Here is a 23,194-nt window from a genome sequence, read left to right as displayed (position 1 = left end):
ATGAATGGGGACTCTCTAGTCAAAGGCACAGAAAGATATTTCTTCGGCTGACAGCAAGGAACCAGAGTGGTGTGTTGCCTCCCTGGTGCCAGGATCAAGGATATCTCAAAAATATCTCAAGAATGCAGAATATTCTCAAAGGGGACTGGGACCAGCAGGAGGCTGTTATACGCGTTGAAACTGATGAAGGGCTTTTGCCCGAAATGTCGATTTTCCTGCTCCTTGGATGCTGCCTGAACTGCTGTACTTTTCCAGCACCATTCTAATTCAGAATTTGGTTCCCAGCATCTGCGGTCATTGTTTTTACCACGTTGAAACTAATGACATAGGAAGAAAAAAGGATGAAATTCTGAAGGGAGAATATCGGAAGTTAGGTAAGAATTTAAAAAAAGAGATCCTTGAGGGTAGTAATATCTGAATGATTCTCAGAGCTACGAGCTAAAGATGGTAGGAATAGAAAACTGCAGATGATTGCATGGCTGAGAAGCTGGTGCAGGGAGAAGAGTTTATATTTTTGGATCATTGGAATCTCTTCTGTGGTAGAAGTGACCTGTATAAGAAGGATGGATTGCACTTGAATTGGAATGCGATGAATACACTGGCAGGGAGATTTGCTAGAACTGCTTGGGAAGTTTTAAACTATTACGGTGGTGGAATGGGAATCTAGGAGATAGTGAGGAAAGAGATCAGTTTGAGACTGGTATAGTTGGGAAAAGGAGCAAGTCAAACAGTCAGGGCAGGCAGGAACAAAGCAAAGAACATGGTAAATTAAACTGCATTTACTTCTATGCAAGAATCCTAAAGGGAAGGCAGATGAACTCAGGGCATGGTTACAAACACGTGACTGGGATATCATAGCAATTACCGAGATGTTGCTCAGGGATGGACAGAACTGACATGTTAATGTTCCAGAATACAAATACTATAGGAAGGATAGAAAGTGGGACAAGAGAGGAGGGGGAGTGACATTTTTGATAATGGATAGCATTATAACTGTACTGTGGGAGAATATTCCTGGGAATACGTACATGGAAGTTATTTGGGTGGAACTGAAAAATCAGAAAGGGATGATTACCTTATTGGGATTGTGCTGTAGTTAGCGGGAAATTGAAAAACAAATTTGTAAGGAGATCTCAGCTATCTGTAAGAATAATTGGGTGGTAATGGTAGAGGATTTTAACTTTCCAAACATAGACTGGGACTGCCATAGTGTTAAGGGTTTAGATGGAGAGGAATTTGTTAAGTGTGTACAAGACAATTTTCTGATTCAGTATATGGAAGTACCAAGTAGAGAAGGTGCAAAACTTGATCTACTCTTGGGAAATAAGGCAGGGCAGGTGACTGAGATGTCAGTGGGGGAGCACTTTGGAGCCAACAACCATAATTCTGTTAGTTTTAAAATAGTGATGGAAAAGGATAGACCAGATCTAAAAGTTGAAATTGTAAATTGGAAGAAGGTTATTTTTGACGGTATTAAGCTAGCACTTTCAAAAAGCTGATTGGGGGCAGATGTTTGTAGATAAAGGGACAGCTGGAAAATGGTAAGCCTTCAGAAATGAGATAACTAGAGTCCTGAGAAGAATATTACTGTTCGGGTGAAAGGAAAGGCTGGTGGGTGGAGAGAATGCTGGATGACTAAAGAAATTGAGGTTTTGGCCAAGAGAAAGAAGGAAACATATGTCAGGTATAGACAGGAGAGTGCGCATGAATCCTTAGAAGAGTATAAAGGTGGTAGGAGTATATTGAAGGGGAAATTGGGAGGGCAAAAAGGGGGACATGAGATAACTTTGGCAAATAGGGTTAAGGAGGATACAAAGGGATTTTATAACTACATTAAGGACAAAAGAGCAACTAGAGAGAGAATAGGACCCCTCAAAAATCAGTAAGGCAGCCTCTGTGTGGGCCCGCAGGAGATGGGGGAAATATTAAACGAGTATTTTGCGTCCGTGTTTACTGTATAAAAGAACATTGAAAATACAGGGTATGGGGAAATAGATGGTGACATCTTGAAAAATGTCCATATTACAGAGGAGGTGGTACTGTATGTCTTAAAATGCATAAAGGTGGAAAAATCACCAGGACTTGATCACGTATGCCCAAGATTCTGTGGGAAGGTAGAGAAGGTAGCTCGCTGAGCTACTTCTGTCATTGATAGTCACAGGTGAGGTGCCAGAAGACTGGAAGTTGGCTAACATGGTGCCAAAATTTAAGAAAGGTGGTAAGGAAAAGCCAGGGAACTACAGACCAGTGAGCCTGACATCAGTAGTGGGCAAGTTGTTGGAGGGAATCCTGAGGGACAGGTTTTACATGTATTTATAAAGCAAGGACTAATTAGGAATAGTCAACATGGCTTTGTGCATGAGAAATCATGTCTCACTAACTTGACTGAATTATTTTGAAGAAGTAACAAAGAGGATTGATGAGGGCAGAGCAGTGGATGTTATCTCTATGGACATCCTCTCTGCATTTACCCTGAGAAGACTCCCCTGTATTTTTTCTTAAATAGGGGTTGGCGCTCACGTCACCAATAAATAGTTGTAATAACCACATCCTATCTAACCCACCTCCATCTAGCCTTTTTGACTTGGTTGCCTCCTTTAGAGTTGAATGCCCTTTTAAATTCATCCTCGCTTGCCTGTTTTGGTCAGGCTTTCTGACATAATGCTAGTGTGTCTGTCTCATTTGAGTAGGCTTGGTTAACCAGTCAGACTTCCACGGTTGAATTTGTAAAAAGGAAAAGCTGCTTTGTATGCAGGAGTGAAGTTACTAACTAAAAGCAGAAATTGATGGAGAAACTCAGTAGTTCTAGAAAATTCTGTGCTCAGTTTCTCTCACCAGATGCTGCCTGACTCAGGTATGTTTTCTGTTCTTTTGCACAACTGATAGTTTACACATCCGCAGTATTTTTCAAACCTGTGAAACACATGAATTAGGAGCAGGCTGTTTCACACTTTGAGCTTGAGCCATCATTCAGTTTTATCGTGGATGATATAATGACTCCATGTTTCCCCCTACCCTGATAACATTTCAGTCTCTTCCTTTCTGTATCTATACCTTAAATTTTTTTAGGGCCTCCAGTGTCTATTAAGAAAGTGAGATATGAAGATTTGTGATCATCTATGAGGAAAGAAAATTCTCCTCAATGCTGTCTTAATTGGGCAATCCTTTATTTCTAAACCCTGAGAGTTTTAAATCCTCTCACAGAAGGAAATATCTTTTCCATGTTCACCCTATCAACTCCTCTAAGGATCTTGTTTGTCTTAATTAACTTGCTTCCATCTCTTCTCACCCCCAGCAGACTAAAACTTAGCCTGTGCAACATTTCCTTCTAAACAACCTGCCCTTTCCAAGTATTAGTGTAGTAAGCCTCCTTCTCTGTCTGACCTGCTTACAATACAATTCCATCCTTCCTCAAAGGAACAAATGCTCTCCAGCGTACAGTAGACATGGTCTCACCAGTGCCCTGCACAACTGAAACATAAGTTCTTTATTTTTGAAGTAAGTTCCCTCACAATAAACATTTGATTAATTTGATGAATTAGTTCCTGTACTTGGAGACTGACTTTTGGCAACTCAGTCACTAGGACATCCAGATCCCCTGAAACTATAAGCTTTGCAATCGCTCACCATTCCGATATTATGTTTTTTATTTTTCCTTTAAAATTGTCAATTCCACAGTTGCCAGATCTTTGCCAGTTCTCTTTACCTAACCCTATCCTGTCAAAATTCCAATTAGGACAAGTACACTAATAATCAAGCCCAGGTGTTCCACAACTATCCACTCCTATCACTACTGACAGTCTACAGTGTCAGGAGAAAGTGAGGACTGCAGATGTTGGAGATCAGAGTCAAAACGTGTGGTGCTGGAAGAGGACGGCAGGTCCAGCAGTATCCAAGGAGCAGGACAATCTGTGTTTCGGGCATAAGCCTGATGAAGGGTTATGCCTGAAAAGTTGCTTCTCCTGCTCTTCAAATGCTGACGACAGTAGCAGTGGTGAGCACCTTCTGCAAGATGCGCTGTTGAAATTCACCAAAGCTTTTTACACAGTACCTTCCAAAGCCACAACCATTACTGTCTAGAAAGACAAAACATCATCACCTGCTTGTTCTCCTTCAAGACATAGATCATCTTGACTTGGAAATATATCAAAATCCTGGAAGTCCTTCCCTCGCAGCATTGTGGCATTATTGTGGGGTCTGCAAAAGACGTAAACTTGCCAACTTTAAGGGCATTTAAACGGATGCTAATGGAATATTATAGGTTAGATGGGCTTCAGATTGGTTTCACAGGTCGGCACAACATCAAGGGCCAAAGGGCCTGTTCTGTGTTCTATTTGCACAAAATAGACTACAGTGGTCAAGAATAAATGAATGATTTTATTGTCACATATATCTTGAAGATATAGCGAAAAGTGTTTTGCCATCACAATCTAGTGCCATTTTGAACAACAAAAAAGAATAAAAAGAAATTACTGATCTGCTCAAATTAGATCTCAAGCATGGTTCCAAGGCTTGTGCAAGTTCTTTTGAAGGAGTACTGCTCTGGGACCATTAATAACAATGCCGATGCTCAGGATACCTTGGCTCTGCAGCTGTCTGACATCACCAAGAGTCCAGACTATTGCCACCAGGAGTACTTGCTCTGGGCACCACTGCTCCCAATATTTCAGGCTCCAGGCACTGCCACTGCTGCCAGGAGTCCCGATCCACACTGCAGACTCCAAAGACACTACACTGCCAACAATGCTTTCTGCCTCAGATAAATTTGATTTGATTTATTGAAGTCACATGTACCTAATTACAGTGAAAAACGTTATTTTGCGAGCAGTATAGACAATTTGTCAGGTGCTTAGAGCGAGGCATACAGGTTACAACTGCGCAGGAGCTGCGCAATGCAAGATCAACATCAGCAAGTTCAACATTAATTGCAGTTAGAGAGTCCATTCAACAGTCTAATAATGGCAGGGAAGAAGCTGTTCTTGAACCTGTTGGTACATGTGTTCAAGCTTCTGTGTCTTCTGCCAGATGGAAGAGAGCATTATTGGGATGGGAGGGGTCTTTGATGTTGGATGCCTTTCCACAGCAACATGGTGGCTTTCGTGAACACAACTTTTGTACTTTCTTTCTGGTCAGAGCAGTTGCCATACCAGGCAGTTAAGAAAAGAAAGATGATGGAAAGTACATAAAGAAAAGGATGCCACTGGCCTGGAGCAGATGGGTTCCAATAACCCAGAGCACTACCTACCATGCTGATGCTGCCATCTTGAATCATGTTGAAGGAGGCAAGTCACCACCATCTTCTCAAGGACAGTTAGGATTGCACAAGAATGGTGGCCTAGCTAGCGATCCCAAATCCATTGATTATTTTTCTTTTAAAATGTAAGTAGTCACAAATGTACAACTAATTGAACCACATGGTTGATTAATTTGCTTGATGGATTGCCATTCAGGTTAAAAGTAATTGATACAAGATTCATCGTTAACAAAAAAATGACTTCATTTATTGTAATCAGTCTTATTTTTAACAAATTACAAAAATATTGATTACTAATAATGCAAAATAATCTTTACCCATTTTTAAATCCAAATACATATGTGCACATTCATGAGGAAGATAGGCAATAACAAAGAGTTTGGTACAAGTTATAGGTGAAAAATATTGCCAAAGTCAAATTCTGTAGATTGGAGTCCAAACACATTGGGGGTAATGCTTTCTTCCATCAGGCAGAAGACACAGAAGCTTGAACACATATATCAACAAGTTCAAGAACAGCTTCTTCCCTGCCATTATTAGACTGTTGAATGGACTCTCTAACTGCAACTAATGTTGAACTTGCTGATGTTGATCTTGCATTGCGCAGCTCCTGCGCAATTGTAACCTGTATGCCTCGCTCTAAGCACCTGACAAATTGTCTATACTGCTCGCAAAACAAAGTTTTTTTACTGTACTGAGGTACATTTGACTTCTTTAAATGAGGTCAAATTCATCTGACACAAACTGAGTTTGTCTCTGTTGTCTTCATTTTTAACAATGGTGAAGTGACACCATTTGTGGAATAATACTGAATTTTTGATTCAGTAGCTGATTGAACGAACCTGGGTCTTTCCATGTCATGGAATTCTTCCTCTAGAGTCTCCAGGACCTTTTTTTATTTCAGAGAGAAGGATGAGACATTTCCTGTCTTTTGGCTTCTGGATATCTGAGTGCACTTTGTCTCAGTCTGTGAAAACTGCAACTGGATTAATCCAAAAACAGTTATTGAACAGGTTTTCAACCTCCAGAAGCAACCCCATCTGTTTTCTGTACATTTCGAAAAGTATCCAACTCACTGCTCAAAAAAGTATGCAACCTCGATTGATTGAAAAGTCTACCATACAATCCTACTTCAAATTCAAGTTTCAAAACTCTTCGGTACTTTTAGTTGTATAGCAATGTACAGCCTCCACACAGACGCTGGGAGAATGTGCAAACTCCACACAGACAGTTGCCCAAGGCTGGAATTGAACTTGGGTCCACGGCATTGTGTTTCTGCAGTGCTAACCATTGTACCACCCCCACCACGCCCCCACCCCCACCACGCCCCCACCCCCCCACCCCCCACTTTGACCTAGACGTTGTAAAGCTTCTTGAGTGTTGTTGGAACTGCACTCATCCAGCTGAGTGGGTAATATTCCATCACGCTCCTAACCTTATAAATGTTGGACAGCTTTTGGAAGTCAGGAGGTGAGATGCTTCCAGGCAGTATTCCTAGCTTCTGATGTACTCCAGTAGTCACTATATTTATGTGGCTAGTCCAGTTCAATTTCTGGTCAATGGTAACCCCTCCAGGCTGTTGGTAGTGAGTATTCACTGATGATAATGCCATTGGATGTCAAGGGCAATGGTTAGATTTTCTCTTATTCTAAATTATCATGGCCTAACGTTTGCAGAGCGTGTAGGTTACTTGCTATTTTTCAGGTCCACATCTTGCTGAATTTCTTACTATCGAAGCACCATTCATTCTATAATTAGGGGGACAGATAGTATCCTTTGCAAGCCGGATCGGGAGTCTCGCATGGTGTGTTGCCTGTCCGGTGCCAGGGTGCGGGACATCTCCGACCGGCTTGAAAGGATATTGGAGCGGGAGGGGGAGGATCCAGTTGTTGTGGTCCATGTTGGTACTAACAACATAGGCAAGACTAGGGTGGAGGACCTGTTTGGGGATTACAAAGCACTAGGCAGGAAATTGAAGCACAGGTCCTCAAGGGTCATAATCTCCGGATTACTGCCCGAGCCACGTGCCAATTGGTATAGGTACAAGAAAATTAGGCAAGTAAACACGTGGCTAAGGGATTGGTGTGGGAAAGAGGGATTCCACTTCATGGGGCATTGGCATCAGTTTTGGAACAGGGGGGATCTGTACCGTTGGGACGGTCTCCACCTGAACCGATCAGGTACCAATGTTCTAGCGAAGAGGATAAATAGGGTGGTCAGTAGGACTTTAAACTTCTGAGTTGGGGGAAGGGAAAGTGAAAGCGACAGGCAGTATGGCGTTAAATGGAAAGATAAGCAGCAGGATAGCATGTGTCCAGGCGGATTTAAAATTGAGGCAGACAGAGAATGCAGAAAAAGCAAGGATAACTTAGGACATCATATGACTTCCAACATCTCTAATGATAAGGAAGTTAGCATTAAGGCAGTTTACCTGAATGCTCGTAGTATTCATAACAAAGCAGATGAACTAATGGCACAGATAACAGTGAATGATTATGATGTGGTAGGCATCACAGAGACTTGGTTACAGGGGGGTCAGGACTGGCAGTTAAACCTCCATGGTTTTTCAACTTATCGAAAAGACAGAGAGGTGGGCAGAGGGGGTGGGGTTGCCTTGTTAGTTAAGAACAAAATTAAATCAATGGTATTGAATGACATAGCGTTGGATGATGTGGAGTCTGTGTGGGTGGAATTGAGGAACCACAAGGGCAAAAAAACCATAACTGGCGTTGTGTACAGACCTCCAAGCAGTGGTCAGGACCAGGGATGCAACATGTGCCGGGAAATAGAGAAGGCATGTCAGAAAGGCAAAGTCACATTGATCATGGGAGACTTCAATATGCAGGTGGACTGGGTAAATAATGTTGCTAGTGGATCCAAAGAAAGGGAATTCATGGAATGCTTACAGGATGGCTTTTTGGAACAGCTTGTCATGGAGCCCACAAGGGAGCAGGCTATTCTGGACCTAGTGCTTTGCAATGAACCAGACTCTATAAAAGATCTTAAAGTAAGGGAACCCTTAGGAAGTAGCGATCATAATATGGTAGAGTTCAGTCTGGAGTTTGAAAGAGAGAAGGCAAAATCGGATGTAATGGTGTTACAGTTAAATAAAGGTAATTATGAGGGCATGAGAGAGGAACTGACAAAAATAGACTGGAAGCAGAGGCTAACCGGGAAGACAGTAGAGCAGAAATGGCAGGAGTTTGTTGGTATAATTGAGGACACTGTACAGAGGTTCATCCCCAAGAAAAGAAAGATTATCCGGGGAGGGATTAGACAACCATGGCTGACAAAGGAAGTCAGGAAATGTATTTAAGAAAAAGAGAGATCCTATAAAGTGGCCAAGAACAGTGGGAAATCAGAAAATTGGGAAGGATACAAAAACAAACAGAGGATAACAAAGAGTGTAATAAGAAATGAGAATTGGAATTTTTGGAATTTTTTGAAGAGGTAACAAGTAGATTAGACCAGGGAAACCCAGTGGATGTGGTCTATCTAGACTTTCAAAAGGCCTTTGATAAGGTGCCACACAGGAGGCTGCTGAGCAAGGTGAGGGCCCATGGTGTACGAGGTGAGCTGCTGGGATGGATTGAGGATTGGCTGTTTAACAGAAGGCAGAGAGTTGGGATAAAGGGTTCTTTTTCAGAATGGCAGCCAGTGACGAGCGGTGTCCCGCAGGGTTCAGTGTTGGGGCCACAGCTATTCGCATTATATATTAATGATTTGGATGAGGGGACTGGGGGCATTCTAGCGAAGTTTGCTGATGATACGAAGTTAGGTGGACAGGCAGGTAGTACTGAGGAAGTGGGGAGGCTACAGAAGGATCTAGACAGGTTGGGAGAGTGGTCCAGGAAATGGCTGATGGAATTTAACGTGAGCAAGTGCGAGGTCTTGCACTTTGGCAAAAAGAATAAAAGCATAGACTACTTTCTAAATGGTGAGAAAATTAGTAAAGCCAAAGTACAAAGGGATCTGGGAGTGCTAGTCGAGGATTCTCTAAAGGTAAACATGCAGGTTGAGTCCGTGATTAAGAAAGCGAATGCAATGTTGTCTCTTATCTCAAGAGGGTTGGAATATAAAAACAGAGATGTGCTATTGAGACTTTATAAAGCTCTGGTTGACCCCCTCTAATTCTAAGGCTGTGTCCACGGGTCTTAGTCTCCTCGCCTAACGGAAACAATTTCCTAGCGTCCACCCTTTCCAAGCCATGTATTATCTTGTAAGTTTCTATTAAGTCTCCCCTTAATCTTCTAAACTCCAATGAATACAATCCCAGGATCCTCAGCCGTTCCTCGTATGTTAGACATACCATTCCAGGGATCATCTGTGTGAATTTACGCTGGATACGCTCCAGTGCCAGTATGTCCTTCCTGAGGTGTGGGGACCAAAACTGGACACAGTACTCCAAATGGGGCCTAACCGGAGCTTTATAAAGTCTCAGTAGCACATCACCACTTTTATATTCCAACCCTCTTGAGATAAATGACAACATTGCATTCGCTTTCTTAATCACGGACTCAACCTGTATGTTTATCTTTAGAGAATCCTCGACTAGCACTCCCAGATCCTTTTGTACTTTGGCTTTATGAATTTTCTCACTGTTTAGAAAGTTGTCCATGCTTTTATTCTTTTTTCCAAGGTGCAAGACCTCGCATTTGCTCACATTGAATTCCATCAGCCATTTCCTGGACCACTCTCCCAAACTATCTAGATCTTTCTGCAGCCTCTCCACTTCCTCAGTACTACCTGCCTGTCCACCTAACTTCGTATCATCGGCAAACTTCGCTAGAATGCCCCCAGTCCCTTCATCCAGAAAATTAATATATATCGTGAACAGCTGCAGCTCCAACACTGAACCCTGTGGGGCACTGCTTGTCACCAGCTGCCATTCCGATAAAGAACCTTTCATCCCAACTCTCTGCCTTCTGTCAGACAGTCAATCCTCAATCCATCCCAGCAGCTCACCTCGAACACCATGGGCCCTCACCTTGCTCAGCAGCCTCCCGTGTGGCACCTTATCAAAGGCCTTTTGGAAGTCTAGATAGACCATATCCACTGGGTTTCCCTGGTCTAACCTACTTGTCACCTCTTCAAAGAATTCCAACAGGTTTGTCAGGCACGAACTCCCCATACTAAATCCATGTTGACTTGTTCTAATCCAACCCTGCTCCTCCAAGAATTTAGAAACCTCATCCTTAATATGATATAAAGTAATAACTCAAAAATTATGTTTTTCAAGATGATTCCCTGTAGCCATTTTAGCTGTTTCAGTAAGTTTTAATTCTGAAAATCATTGACTTTCACTTAAAACTGTTGTCTAAGCTTAGTTACGTTATTGACAGAAGTATTTTTGTAAAGATGAAGACATGATAATCTCATTGTCTCTTTGTTCTCAATCCATATGGTCATCTTCTTGTAATTTTTCTTCCTATCTTATACTGGGTGCTCTCTCTTTCGTTAGCTCATTAACATTACTTTCATTACTTGTTTCCTGGCTGTTTTTAGCAACGTGCCATGTTTTTATCTGTTTCTGCATCTGTTCTTTAGCCTGTTCCAGCTATGTCCATTCTCATTTCCATTCACTCTATGCTGCACAGTCACTTAGTAGTAGCAGTTAGCGTTGTATACAATTTACCAAAACTCCTTAGACCGTACATTCCAAACCATGATCATGAGCATTAAAGATAAGGGGAGCAGTTACACAGAAGCACCTCCACCTAAAGACTTTCCTCCAGGCACTTAACTAGTTCCATCATTTCTTTATTCGAACATAGAACATTACAGCGCAGTACAGGTCCTTCGGCCCTCGATGTTGCGCTGACCTGTCATACCAATCTGAAGCCCATCTAACCTACACTATTCCATGTATGTCCATATGCTTGTCCAATGACGACTTAAATGTACTTAAAGTTGGCGAATCTACTACCATCACAGGCAAAGCATTCCATACCCTTACTACTCTCTGAGTAAAGAAACTACCTCTGACATCTGTCCTATATCTATCACTCCTCAATTTAAAGCTCCCTCGTGCTTGCCGTCATCATTCTTGGAAAAAGGCTCTCCTGTCCACCCTATCTAACCCTCTGATTATCTTATATGTCTCTATTAAGTCACCTCTCAACCTTCTTCTCTCTAACGAAAACAGCCTCAAGTCCCTCAGCCTTTCCTCGTAAGACCATACCAGGCAACACCCTAGTAAATCTCCTCGCACCTTTCCAAAGCTTCCACATCCATCTTATAATGCGGTGACCAGAACTGTATACAATACTCCGCAAGTGCAGCCGCACCGAAGTTTTGTACAGCTGTAGCATAACTTCATGGTTCCGGAACTCAATCCCTCTATTAATAAAAGCTAAAACGCTGTATGTCTTCTTAACAACCCTGTCAACCTGGGTGGCAACTTTCAAGGGTCTGTGTACCTGAATACCGAGATCTCTCTGCTCATCTACACTACCAAGAATCTTACCGTTAGCCCAGTACTTTGCATTCCGGTTACTCCGACCAAAGTGAATCACCTCACACTTGTCCGCATTAAACTCCATTTGCCATCTCTCAGCCCAGCTCTGCAGCTTATCTATGTCTCTTTGTAACCTACAACATCCTTTATCACTCTCCACAACTCCGCTGACCTTAGTGTCATCTGCAAATTTACTAACCCACCCTTCTACGTCCTCATCCAGGTCGTTTACAAATTGTCATTATTCATTGTCACTTGTTAGATGTGTATTAATTGTCACCATTTATCTGTTGGAACAATCAGCATTGTGCTGGAAATGAAAAAAATGTTTCCAAATTAAAGTCTCAGGATGGAGGACTTATCCTATCAACAAAAACAATTTTGAATGAGAAGCAAGCATTTTAAAACATAAGATCTTGCAGAGATTGTAGGATTGATTTTGGGAGGTTGATTCCTGTTGTGTGGAGGCTAGAGCAAAGAGTCATGCAGCATGGAAACAGACCTTTCGGCTCAACTCAGCCTTCCGACCAGTTTCCTAAATTGAACTAGTCCCATCTGCCTGTGTTTGGTCCATATTCCCTCTAAACCCTTTTGATCCATCTACCTGTCCAAATGTCTTTTAAATGTTGTAATTGTGCTCACCTCTACCACTTCCTCTGGCAGCTTGTTCCATTATATATGCAAAGGTTCCAGAAGGCAGCTCATCACTACTTTCTCAAGAGCAACAAGTGAGGTGCAATAAATGTTGGCCAGCCAGTGACGTCCACATCCGACAATGGAATAAAAAGAAATTGTTCTTCAAATATATTCAAGTCTGAGTTTGATTTTTGCTACATGATGGAATCAAAAGTTGTTGGGGAGGAACAGGAAAATGAGTTGAGACTGCAAACGGCATAGCCATGATCTTACTGAATGTCAGATCAAACTCAAAACAGTCTACTCTGGCTTTGTATGGTCCTAAAAGCTTAAAAACTTGAGAAAGTGACAGTAGGTGATGGAAATTCATCCCCAAATATCTTAGGAAACAGTCTGCCATAGCTTTCTGTGTTCCTGAATTCTTTCTTCCCTTATTCTGTTTCTAAATCCATTTTACTTAGTGTGAAACAAGTTCTGTGGCAGTCTTATCCCTGCACTATATGGTTATTAAGATGAAGTGTAAATGACAAACATGCTGGAGGAAGGGAATCATCTCAAATTATAAGTTGAAGTAAGACCAGTAATAATACATAATAACTGTTTTTCCTTTTTTGTACTTTTTATCTTTCAGAATAAGATAATTTTGGACCCTATGCACTTCAGCGAACAGCGATATAGGCCATCTCTTGAGGAGAGGTTGGAGAGTATTATCAGTGGGGCTGCACTGATGGCCGACTCTTCATGCACACGTGATGATCGACGTGAGAGAATTGTGGCTGAGTGTAATGCTGTACGACAGGCTCTTCAGGATCTTCTAACTGAGTACATGAATAATGTAAGTTATATGAAACCAATTTGCTTTGGGCCTTATGATCCTTTGTGCTGTATTTGTTACAAATTTGGAGTTAACTTCCACGTAAAATTGCACAAATTGGTTTTCATGATTCAATATTATTGACAGTCTTTTATTTGAAACAGAAATTAATATTACAACCAAAAAAACTATTTCCAGAGTCTTCAAGAAAAATGTGATTAAAGGAGTGATGCAGTTAGTTGTTAAGGATGTGCCTTTTAAAAATAAGGTATTAGAATTTGTTTCTGCTGTGGTATATTGGAAATGACAAATTTATCAAAATTGATTGCTGCTCCAGGAAGCTACTGTTCATCGTTTTCACTGAATCACCATTTTATGGAACATAACTTGAGTATTTTTCATTAGTTAATATCATAAGAAAAATAGATAAGCAAAAGTCTGATGCACACAACCATAAGAATGCATTGCAACATAGAAATTGTAATCCAACTGTTCATGTAATAATTCTTAGTGAGCTTACATCTACAATGCATCTATGACATTTTTAATTTTGTGATCCAATACTCAATGGTAAACTATATGATCTAGTTATACCCTCTGAGAAAGTATGGCCCATCATTTTATTTGATTAATATTTATTCATTTATATTTGCTGGTTTTAGTTAACATAAAGACTTATATTGAGTCTTAAATGGAGACTCGTGCAAGTAACTACAGATTAATGGATTGGTATGTACAGTATTCCCATACTGTAGGGAACTAATCTACATTATACAAATTAATTCTCCATTAATACGTGCACAATGTAAAATCATATTTTGTGTTTGTGTATATCTACTGAGTTGTAATATTTGTGTGGAAGATATTAATTGTTCAGTAAGAATGGCTTTTCCAAATGGGATATGGTGATGCACTAATTTTATTGTTTTCTTTCAATGTTCTTGGACTAAATACGTAACACAGCTGCTATCAGTTCTTTATGGCTGAGTCAGATGTATTCATACAAAGAAAAATGAATTAGAATATATTTCTGGCTATATCTACTCTTGTTCTGCTAAACCCATTTTCACATAAGTGGCATTCTGTATAAATTAAAACAACCTGACTTTGGCAGAGTTTTTGCAGACGGTAAAACAAAACCATGAAAGTCTTCAAAGTACATCTACAGGTCCTTCTTTCTTTTGCTATCTTGTAGATCTGTTGTGGCTTACTATTACTTAGATGACCTACCACTATAATTTTCAATTATTGAGCATATTTAGCTGGTTTGCCAGTAGAAACTAGACAAGATATATTTACTTCATTTTTGCACCTAGATACAATCAGGGTCATTGTATTTTGCCATGTTTTATTTGCTGTGCATGTTTCAGTGTCCCAATGGAATATTGAAGATACTGTTTCCTGATTGAGTTTATATAAAGCTATAAGTAAAAAAAAAATCAAAACTGAGATTCATATTTCTATTAGGCAAGGGATATGGAGAAGAAAATATATATTAAAATAAAAGAGTTACCATCCAGATCAGCAGTGATATGATTGAATCGAGGAAGAAGCTGGAAGGCCTGAATAACCTTGTGTCGTTCTTGAGTTCTTGTACAACTTGTGCTTAAGTAGTACTTGCAGCAGAGAAATGGGTTTTCAAACAGACCCAATCAATATCTTGAGCAATACAGGACGTGATCCATGTTCAACTGATACATGAATGGTGCTAACATCTAAAATCATTGGCAGATCATTTTCTGGAAAGTAGCAATGAATTTAATTGGTTGGCTGTTTGTAAATTGTCCAGCTAATGTTGTTGAGAAGATGAAATGCCAGAAATTTCATGAAGATTACTGCTGTAGGCTTGTGAAAATGGTACCTTCCATTCAACTGCCTAGTGAGTTTCAAGTAATTGCTGCCTTTGAATGGGTAATATGAAATGAATTTGTAGTATACTTATAGGGCTTATACTTAACTGTGTTGAACCCTTTAATTGGATTACTCCTCTTGCATTCCACTTTTTCTCTTTCTGGGACAGAGTGATTAATTGAACTGTAGAATCCCATTCCTCAGGGAATGTTGAGATATCAGCCTAGATTTTATTACTGCATTACGTTGACACTACCATGAGCTTCCAAAGTTAAAATAGCAATAGGCAATCATGTCTGTTTAAATATACATTCATTGTAACTTCATTTTTCATTTACAGCTATCTATCTTTGTAAAAATAATAGTTTTATGAAAGAAAAACTGCTGGCCTTTATGTACAAGCTGTTTTGCTACTATGCTATTATGTACTGTTACTGTTTTTGAGACCTTTCAGCGTATATTGTCCTGAATAGTTTCCAAAACTTGAAAATTTCTTTCAAAATATTTATAAACCACCCAACCTCATCTTTAATGTGGGAAGACTTAGAAAGACTAGCATCCTTTAATCACTTTTTCTTTTTAAACTGAGGGTAAGAGAAATTTAGTACAATCTTGGCTGATCTCATCTCGGCTTCCCCTCCACTGCCTACTCCCCATAATGCTTCAACCCTTAGTTAATTACAACATGCTCCTTGTGCATTCTCACTTGTACCTTGTACAATTGTAGCACCACTTCATTATATTCTGTTCCTTTAACAATATCAACCTTTGCCTTCCTTTGACCTGCTTTAACTCCATGCAAGTTTTTTTTGCTTCATACTCAAAATGGACTGAGGAGAGCTCAGAGGTGGCGCGAGAAAGTTTAGCAGTAAGGATTAAGGAAAACCCAAAGGTGTTCTACAAGTATGTGAGGAATAAGAGAATGATCAGAGAGAGGGTAGGGTTGATCCAGGATAAGGGAGGGAACGTGCGCCTGGATTCTGAAGAGGTAGGGGAGGCCCTAAATGAGTTTTATGCTTCACTATTCACTGGAGAGAAGGACCTTGTTGATAGTGAGAACACCATGGACCAGGTTAACAGGCTTGAACAGATTGATCTTAAGAAAGTGGATGTGCTGGAAATTCTGGGAAGCATCAAGAGAGATAAGACCCCAAGGCCGGATCAGATATATCCAAGGTTGTTACGGGAAGCGAGGAATGAGATTGCTGCACCTCTACCGATGACCCTTGCATCCTCACTCTCCAAGGCAGTAGTACTGGATGACTGGAGGGAGGTGAATGTTGTTCCTTTGTTCAAAAAACGGAATAGGGAAATCCCTGGGCATTGCAGACCAGTCAGTCTTGGTAAGCAAGGTACTGGAAAGGATTCTGAATGGATTTATGACTATTTGGAAACACATAGTTTGATTAAAGACAGTCAGCATGGCTTTGTGAAGGGCAGGTCGTGCCTCACAAGCCTTATTACCTTTTTGAGGATGTGATGAGACAAATGAAGGTTGAGCAGTGGATGTGGTGTATCTGGATTTCAGTAAGGCATTTGATAAGGTTCCCCACAGTAGCTCATTCAAAAGGTTAGGTGGTATGGGATACAGTGAAATTTGGTTGTCTGGATACAGAATCGGCTGGCCAAAAGAAGACAACGAGTGGCAGTGAATGGAAAGTATTCTGCCTGGAGGTTGGTGACCAATGGTGTCTCTCAAGGATCTGTTTTTGGGCTTCTGCTCTTCTTCTAAATGACGTGGATGAAGAAGTGGAAGAGTGGGTTAGTAAGTTTGCTGATGACATAAAGATTGGTGGTGTTGTAAGTAGTGTTGAGGACTGTTGCTGGCTACAAGATGACATTGACATGTGGCAGACAAGTAGCAAATGGAGTTCAACCTGGATAAATGTGAACTGATTCATTTTGGAAGGTCAAATTAGAATGCTGAATACAGGGTTAAAGACAGGATTCTTGACAGTGTGGAGGAACAGTGGGATCTTATGATCCATTTACATAGATCCCTCAAAATTGCCATCCAAGTTGATAGGGTTGTTAAGAAGGTGTATGGTGTTTTGGCTTTCGTTAAGAGGGGAATTTAGTTTAAGAGTTGCGAGATTTTGCTGCAACTCTGTAAAACCCTGGTTACACCACACTTGGAATATTGTGTCCATTTCTGGTCACATCATAATTGGAAGGATGTAGATGTGTTTAGAGAGGGTGCAGAGGAGATTTACCTGGATTGGAGGGCTTGTCTTATGAAGAGAGGTTGAGTGAGCTCGGGCTTTTCACATTGGAGAGAAGAAGGAAGAGAGGTGACTTGATAGACAACAGACACATTGACCTGGACACCATATACAAACCAGTACAGCTGAAACTGACACCCGGAAGCGGCTAGAACATCCATCAACAGACACATCGACCTGGACCCCACATACAAATCACTGCAGCTGAAACTGACACCCGGAAGCGGCAAGAACAAACCAATATAAATACCGGAAGAAACATCAAAGCAGCGCTTCACACGAGGCTCCAGCAGCACTGATGATGTTCCCTAGCCAGGGAACGAAACGTTTGCAGCAAAAACTTCCAGCTCGGCAAGCAGAACCACAACAACGGATACCCGAGCTACAAATCTTCAATCAGATTTTAATGACTTGATAGAGGTGTACAAGGTAATGAGAGGCATAGATAGAGTAGATAGCCAGAGACTTTTCCCCAGGGCAGAAATGGCTGACATGAGGGGGTCATAATTTTAAATGAATTGGAGGAAGGTTTAGGGGAGATGTCAGAGGTAGTTTCTTTACGCAGAGTTGTGGGTACGTGGAATGCACTGCAGCAGCGGTCATTGAGTCGTAGACATTAGGGACATTTAAATGACTGCTGGACAAGCACATGGATGGCAGCAAATTGAAGGGTGTGTAAGTTAGGTTGATCTTAGATTAAGATAAATGCTCAGCAAAACATCATGGGCTGAAGGGCCTGCATTGTGCTACTGTACTGTACTGTTCTATGCTCTATACATAAGTGCACCCAGATCCCGCTTCATCAAGGGTTATGGTGGTTGACAGGAATGTGGAATTCAAAACACAAGCAGATCAGCAATGGTCGTATTGAATTGCCGAGCAAGCTTGAGGAGTTGAACAATCTACTTCTACTCCTATTCCATATATTTATGCTGCTTTCACCGTGCCATCGGTATTTGTTAAAGCTGTTAATTCTTTGTTTCTTCACTTCTTTTGCCTCCCTTAAAATGCTACTCAAAACCTACTTTAACATGAGTTTTTTTTGCTATTGTTCATTCAAATACCTATTTATTGCAGCGATTGATTTTCTATCTTAATAAGTGATTATGCTAATAGTGAAGTAATCAGTTTTGATTTCATACTGGTTCATTGTTACAGTCATTTTTATTTATAGCATTGCTATCATTCTGAAATATGACAATATTTTGCCAGGTCAAATCATTGCTTCTTTTCTGAACAAGTCGTCTGTATTTCTTTTATGTACTGTTTCCTTTGATTGCTCTGGCTCATTGCAATAACTGGGATCTTGCTATGTAGAAATTGTTTGCATTTTATCTACAAGTTAACAATGGCTGTTTTAAATAATGCTTTAGGAGAACCTGATGTTGTAAAAGTTTTTGTAAATACAAGTTACAATCAGTTATCTCCACGCTGCTCACTCAATCTTAGTATTTGATTGTATGACAATATTTGATAAATCCATGAAGATTATGCTTCTCAGTGAAGAAAATGAAACTTGAAATTGCATGGAGTTTGGTGATTGTATTACTGCAACCTGCTCCCTGTAGTTGAGCAGCTTTTTTGAAAATTTCTTTACACTTTAAATGCAGTGAAAGTCTCTGATGCTGAACTAATCAAACATATAATCGGTTAGATTTTCCAAATATTTCCAATATGAGCACTTGATGTAAGAAATTGAGGAATGTTACTGTGCTGTATTGATATTGCTAGATGTTTGCTTTGAATTTCACAACTCATAAAATGCCTCATGATTTTGCACTATTATGTCCACAAAATAGTTTCAATACAGTTACTCAAAACAAAAATTCAGGAGATTCATATAGTGTTAACTATTCTTTAGGTTACATATTTCTGCCCAATCAACCTCTGCTTTTGAGGCCAGTGCAGAGTAGGGAAATGCTACTTTAATGATGCTACAGGGTAAAGTTTGTTTTCAAACCTCCTTTTACTGCTGTGTCTTTTTCCATTCTCCATAGATTTTTTTTAAAAAGTGACAATCAGGCACAAGTATTTCAGTCAAACGTTGATATCCGAACCACAGTAAAGTATGGCAAAATTTTAGAAGAAAGAAAGAGAAGTTCTAATTACTGGGTCATGTGCAACAAAAATTACAACTTTAAGCGTAGTCACCCAGTTTAATGCATTTGATCCCATTGATAAATGACCATATGAATAGTGAGCTTGAAACTCTGTGGATAGAAAACTGTGTGGACCAACTATTCTGCAAATAATCAAGCTTTAACTTAATTTTTGTAATAAAACATTACCTGTTAAAAAGGATGTTGCTTACAAAATTTGTTTCTCGGTTTCATTAAGTTGAAAAAATATGCTGTTTGATTTTAGACTCATATATTGAAATTGTTCTGGGTTAATCAATGTGGTGGTATGCCATAAATGGATTTCAAATGACAACATGGAGTCCATATCTGTTCTAAACATTGTGATCAGTGATAGGTGACACCTGACTGACTCTTGGAGAAGCGCTGAATCATCAGATTGCATTGATTTAGTTAGGTGAGCTCACAGTTCAATTTATCAAATGATTTGTATGTTATTCATCACTGACCTGTGGAAGAAATGCTTAGGAAGCAGTCTCCATTAAAGCTGTAAATGTTTCAAATGGCTTTGTAATACAAATGACTTTGGTTATGTTTATTGAGTCAGTGTGTAGTTTAGTTTGGTAAAATGTTACTATTTATGACATTGTATGAAACTGCAATCAAAGAAAACCACTACTGTGACTGCAATCTTTAAAGATTTTGAACATAAGCAAGGTGCTAATTTACAACATCTGTTTTCCATGAAGATATTTCATGCAGAAGTTAAAGCATGGTGCTGTGCTGATTTTGGTGGTTTACTTAATTTATTGCATTCCTATTAGTACATTATGAGGAGTTTTGGTGACAGGGAGAGCATCTTGTCATATTCTAAGTCAAAGATGATCTGGTACAGAGTTTTTTGAACATTGCAATGAGTGTATTTGTCATAAGTGGATGTATATGCAGTCTTTTTTGGGAATTTGGAAATTTAGTTTTTAACAAAACCATTTGAACACACAGGAACACAAAATGCACCAGGAATAAATGGATAACTTATTCTATATTTAATATTTCATCAAAATGTTAATGTGTGTCTTTGTTGGCTTTGACTGAGGTGTCAGTGTTGGGCTCCTGATGAAGGAGTGGTGCTGTGAAAGCTAGTGCTTCCAAATAAACCTGTTGGACTATAACCTGGTGTTGTGTTATTTTTAACTTTATTGGCTTTATACTTGTTGAATATTGTAAAATGAGCTGAATAGTCTTGTAATTTGGCATTTCTTTAAATAAAATCATGGTAGAATTAGGATTTCATTGATCAATTGAACTCTTAAAGAGGAGAGGATTAGAAGCGGGAATGCTTGAAACAGAGTTAGAATGTTGCATTGATACATACCATTCCCCATCTTATTGTAAACAAACACAACTGCCGTATGTGTTTGACAAAGTACATGACAAAAGATGAAGCAATAAGAGAAGAGTCCATCATATTAGCTCATGGATAGAAAAGTGGCTCATAGGCGGACAACAGCAATGGGCTTCAAAGGGGTTATGCTGGGATGATATATATTAAAGACTTGGAAGAAGGAAGTGAATACACTGTAGCCAAACTTGAAGATGACACAAAAGTAGATGGAAAGGCAAGTTGTGAAAAGGATACATTAAGAAGATAAGTAAGTGGGCAAAAAGTTGGCAAGTGGAGTATAATGTGGGAAAATATGAAGTTCTCCCATTCTGGAAGGGAGAACAAAAATGGCATTATTTAAATAAAGAAAACCTGCAGAAAGCTGCAACATCAAGGGATTTGGGGTACTTGCACATAAAACACAGAAGCCTAGCAGCAAGTAATCAACTAGGTTAGTGGATTGGTGGTCCTTATTTCAAAAGGGTTAGAATAGAAGGAAAGAGAAGTCTTACTGTAACTGTACAAAATGCTGTTGAGACCATATCTGGAGTGCAGCAGAAGGCCTAGATGGATCACCCAATTATGACTTCTGGGTGAAGATTGCTACAAATGCTTCAGCCTTATCTTTTGCACTAATGTGTTTCTCATCATTGGGGATAGGGATATTTGTGGAGTTGTTTAATTAGAGAGGTCTTGGCAAAGTGGTATTTTTGCTATACTATGAATCCAGGCACCCAGTTCTGGGGACCCAGATTCAAATCTCACCATGGCAATTAAGTTCAATAACATTTGAGTTCAATGAAAGTGTACCAAGTTAAAAATCACAATACACCAGGTTATAGTTCAACAGGTTTAATTGAAACACTGGCTTTCAGAGCGCTGCTCCTTTATCAGGTGGTTGCCTTCTAGCCAAGTTTGTGGATGATGCAAAACTAGGTAGAAAGACAAATGATGAGGATGACACACAGATTTTGCAGAGGAATATAGACAGATTAAGCTTGTGAACAAAAACTTGGTAGGTGGAAATTAATGTGGGGAAATGTGAGATTATGCACTTTGGCAGGGACATTGGATGAGCTGAATATTATTTAAATGGAAAAGATAGCAGAAAGCTATAGCCCAGAGAGATTTGGGAGCCCTCATTTAAGAATTGTTAAAAAAAGTTAGCATTCAAGTGCTGTAGGTAAATGTAGAAAGATAGAAGTTAGGAAAAGGAGTTGGCCATACAACATTTGAGCCTATTTTGCCATTCAATATCAGCATGGCTGATCATTGAGGTCAATTCCCTGATGCCATCTTCCACAATGATCACCTTGACCTCAAGAGCTATGTCTAGCTCCTTTTTGAAAACACACAATGTTTTGCCCTGAACCACTTTGTGTGGTAATGTATTCCATGGGCTCACCATTCTCTGGGTGAAGAAATTTTTCCTCATCTCAATCCTAAACATTTACCACTTAAACTATGATTCCTAGTTTTAGACTCCTCCACCAAATCTTTTGTAGCACTGCCTCTAAAGCAGACCTTCCTTCGTCAAATAAGGGGATCAAAACTGCAAACAATTTTCCGCACTAATGCCCTGTATATTTGCAGGAAATGATCCTTGTTCCTGTACTCAAATCCTCTTGCTACTGTGATAAGGAAGGCAAATGGAATTTTGGCACTTAGAGTCATAGAGTCACAGAGATGTACAACATGGAAACAGACCCTTCGGTCCAACCTGTCCACACCGACCAGATATCCCAACCCAATCTAGTCCCACCTGCCAGCACCTGGCCCATATCCCTCCAAAACCTTCCTATTCATATATCCATCCAAATGCCTATTAAATGTTGCGATTGTACTTGCCTCCACCATATCCTCTGGCAGCTCATTCCATACACGTGCCACCCTCTGCGTGAAAAAGTTGCCCCTTAGGTCTCTTTTATATCTTTCCCCTGTCACCCTAAACCTATGCCCTCTAGTTCTGGACTCCCCGATCCCAGGGAAAAGACTTTGTCTATTTATCCTATCCATGCCCCTCTTAATTTTGTAAACCTCTGTAGGGTCACCCCTCAGCCTCCAACACTCCAGAAAAAACAGTCCCAGCCTGTTCAGCCTGTCCCGATAGCTCAAATCCTCCAACTCAGGCAACATCCTTGTAAATCTTTTCTGAACCATTTCAAGTTTCACAAAATCTTTCCAATAGGAAGAAGATGAGAATTGCATGCAATATTCCAAAAGTGGCCTAACCAATGTCCTGTACAGCCACAACATGACCTACCAACTCCTGTACTCAATACTCTGACCAATAAAGGAAAACATACCAAACGCCTTCTTCACTATCCTATCTACCTGCGACTCCACTTTGACATGATCAGTGCGGTGCTTCTCCCAGGACCAGGCTATGCCTTGCACTTTGGGTGTGCTGATGCCTGCGATGTCCCCAAATGTGTACTCGACTGCAAAATTTGTGGCACTTGTTTTGAAAGGAAAGGAGTATGAAAGTAGGGAGATGT

General features: G+C 40.2%; 1 protein-coding gene across 1 annotated transcript in view; it reads left to right on the top strand.

Annotated features, from left to right (window-relative positions):
- ctnna2 (catenin (cadherin-associated protein), alpha 2) overlaps positions 1 to 23,194 on the top strand; it is a 1,237,032-nt gene that overhangs the window by 223,758 nt on the left and 990,080 nt on the right. The window contains exon 7 of the mRNA XM_060828354.1: positions 12,979 to 13,182. Coding sequence (XP_060684337.1) covers positions 12,979 to 13,182 — 204 coding nt within the window. The remainder of the gene's footprint in view (positions 1 to 12,978; positions 13,183 to 23,194) is intronic.

This window comes from Hemiscyllium ocellatum, chromosome 1, assembly GCF_020745735.1.
Source record: "Hemiscyllium ocellatum isolate sHemOce1 chromosome 1, sHemOce1.pat.X.cur, whole genome shotgun sequence".
Lineage (NCBI taxonomy): Eukaryota > Metazoa > Chordata > Chondrichthyes > Orectolobiformes > Hemiscylliidae > Hemiscyllium > Hemiscyllium ocellatum.
The sequence above is the reverse complement of the archived record's forward strand: the minus strand, read 5'-3'. Positions and strand labels throughout refer to the sequence as shown.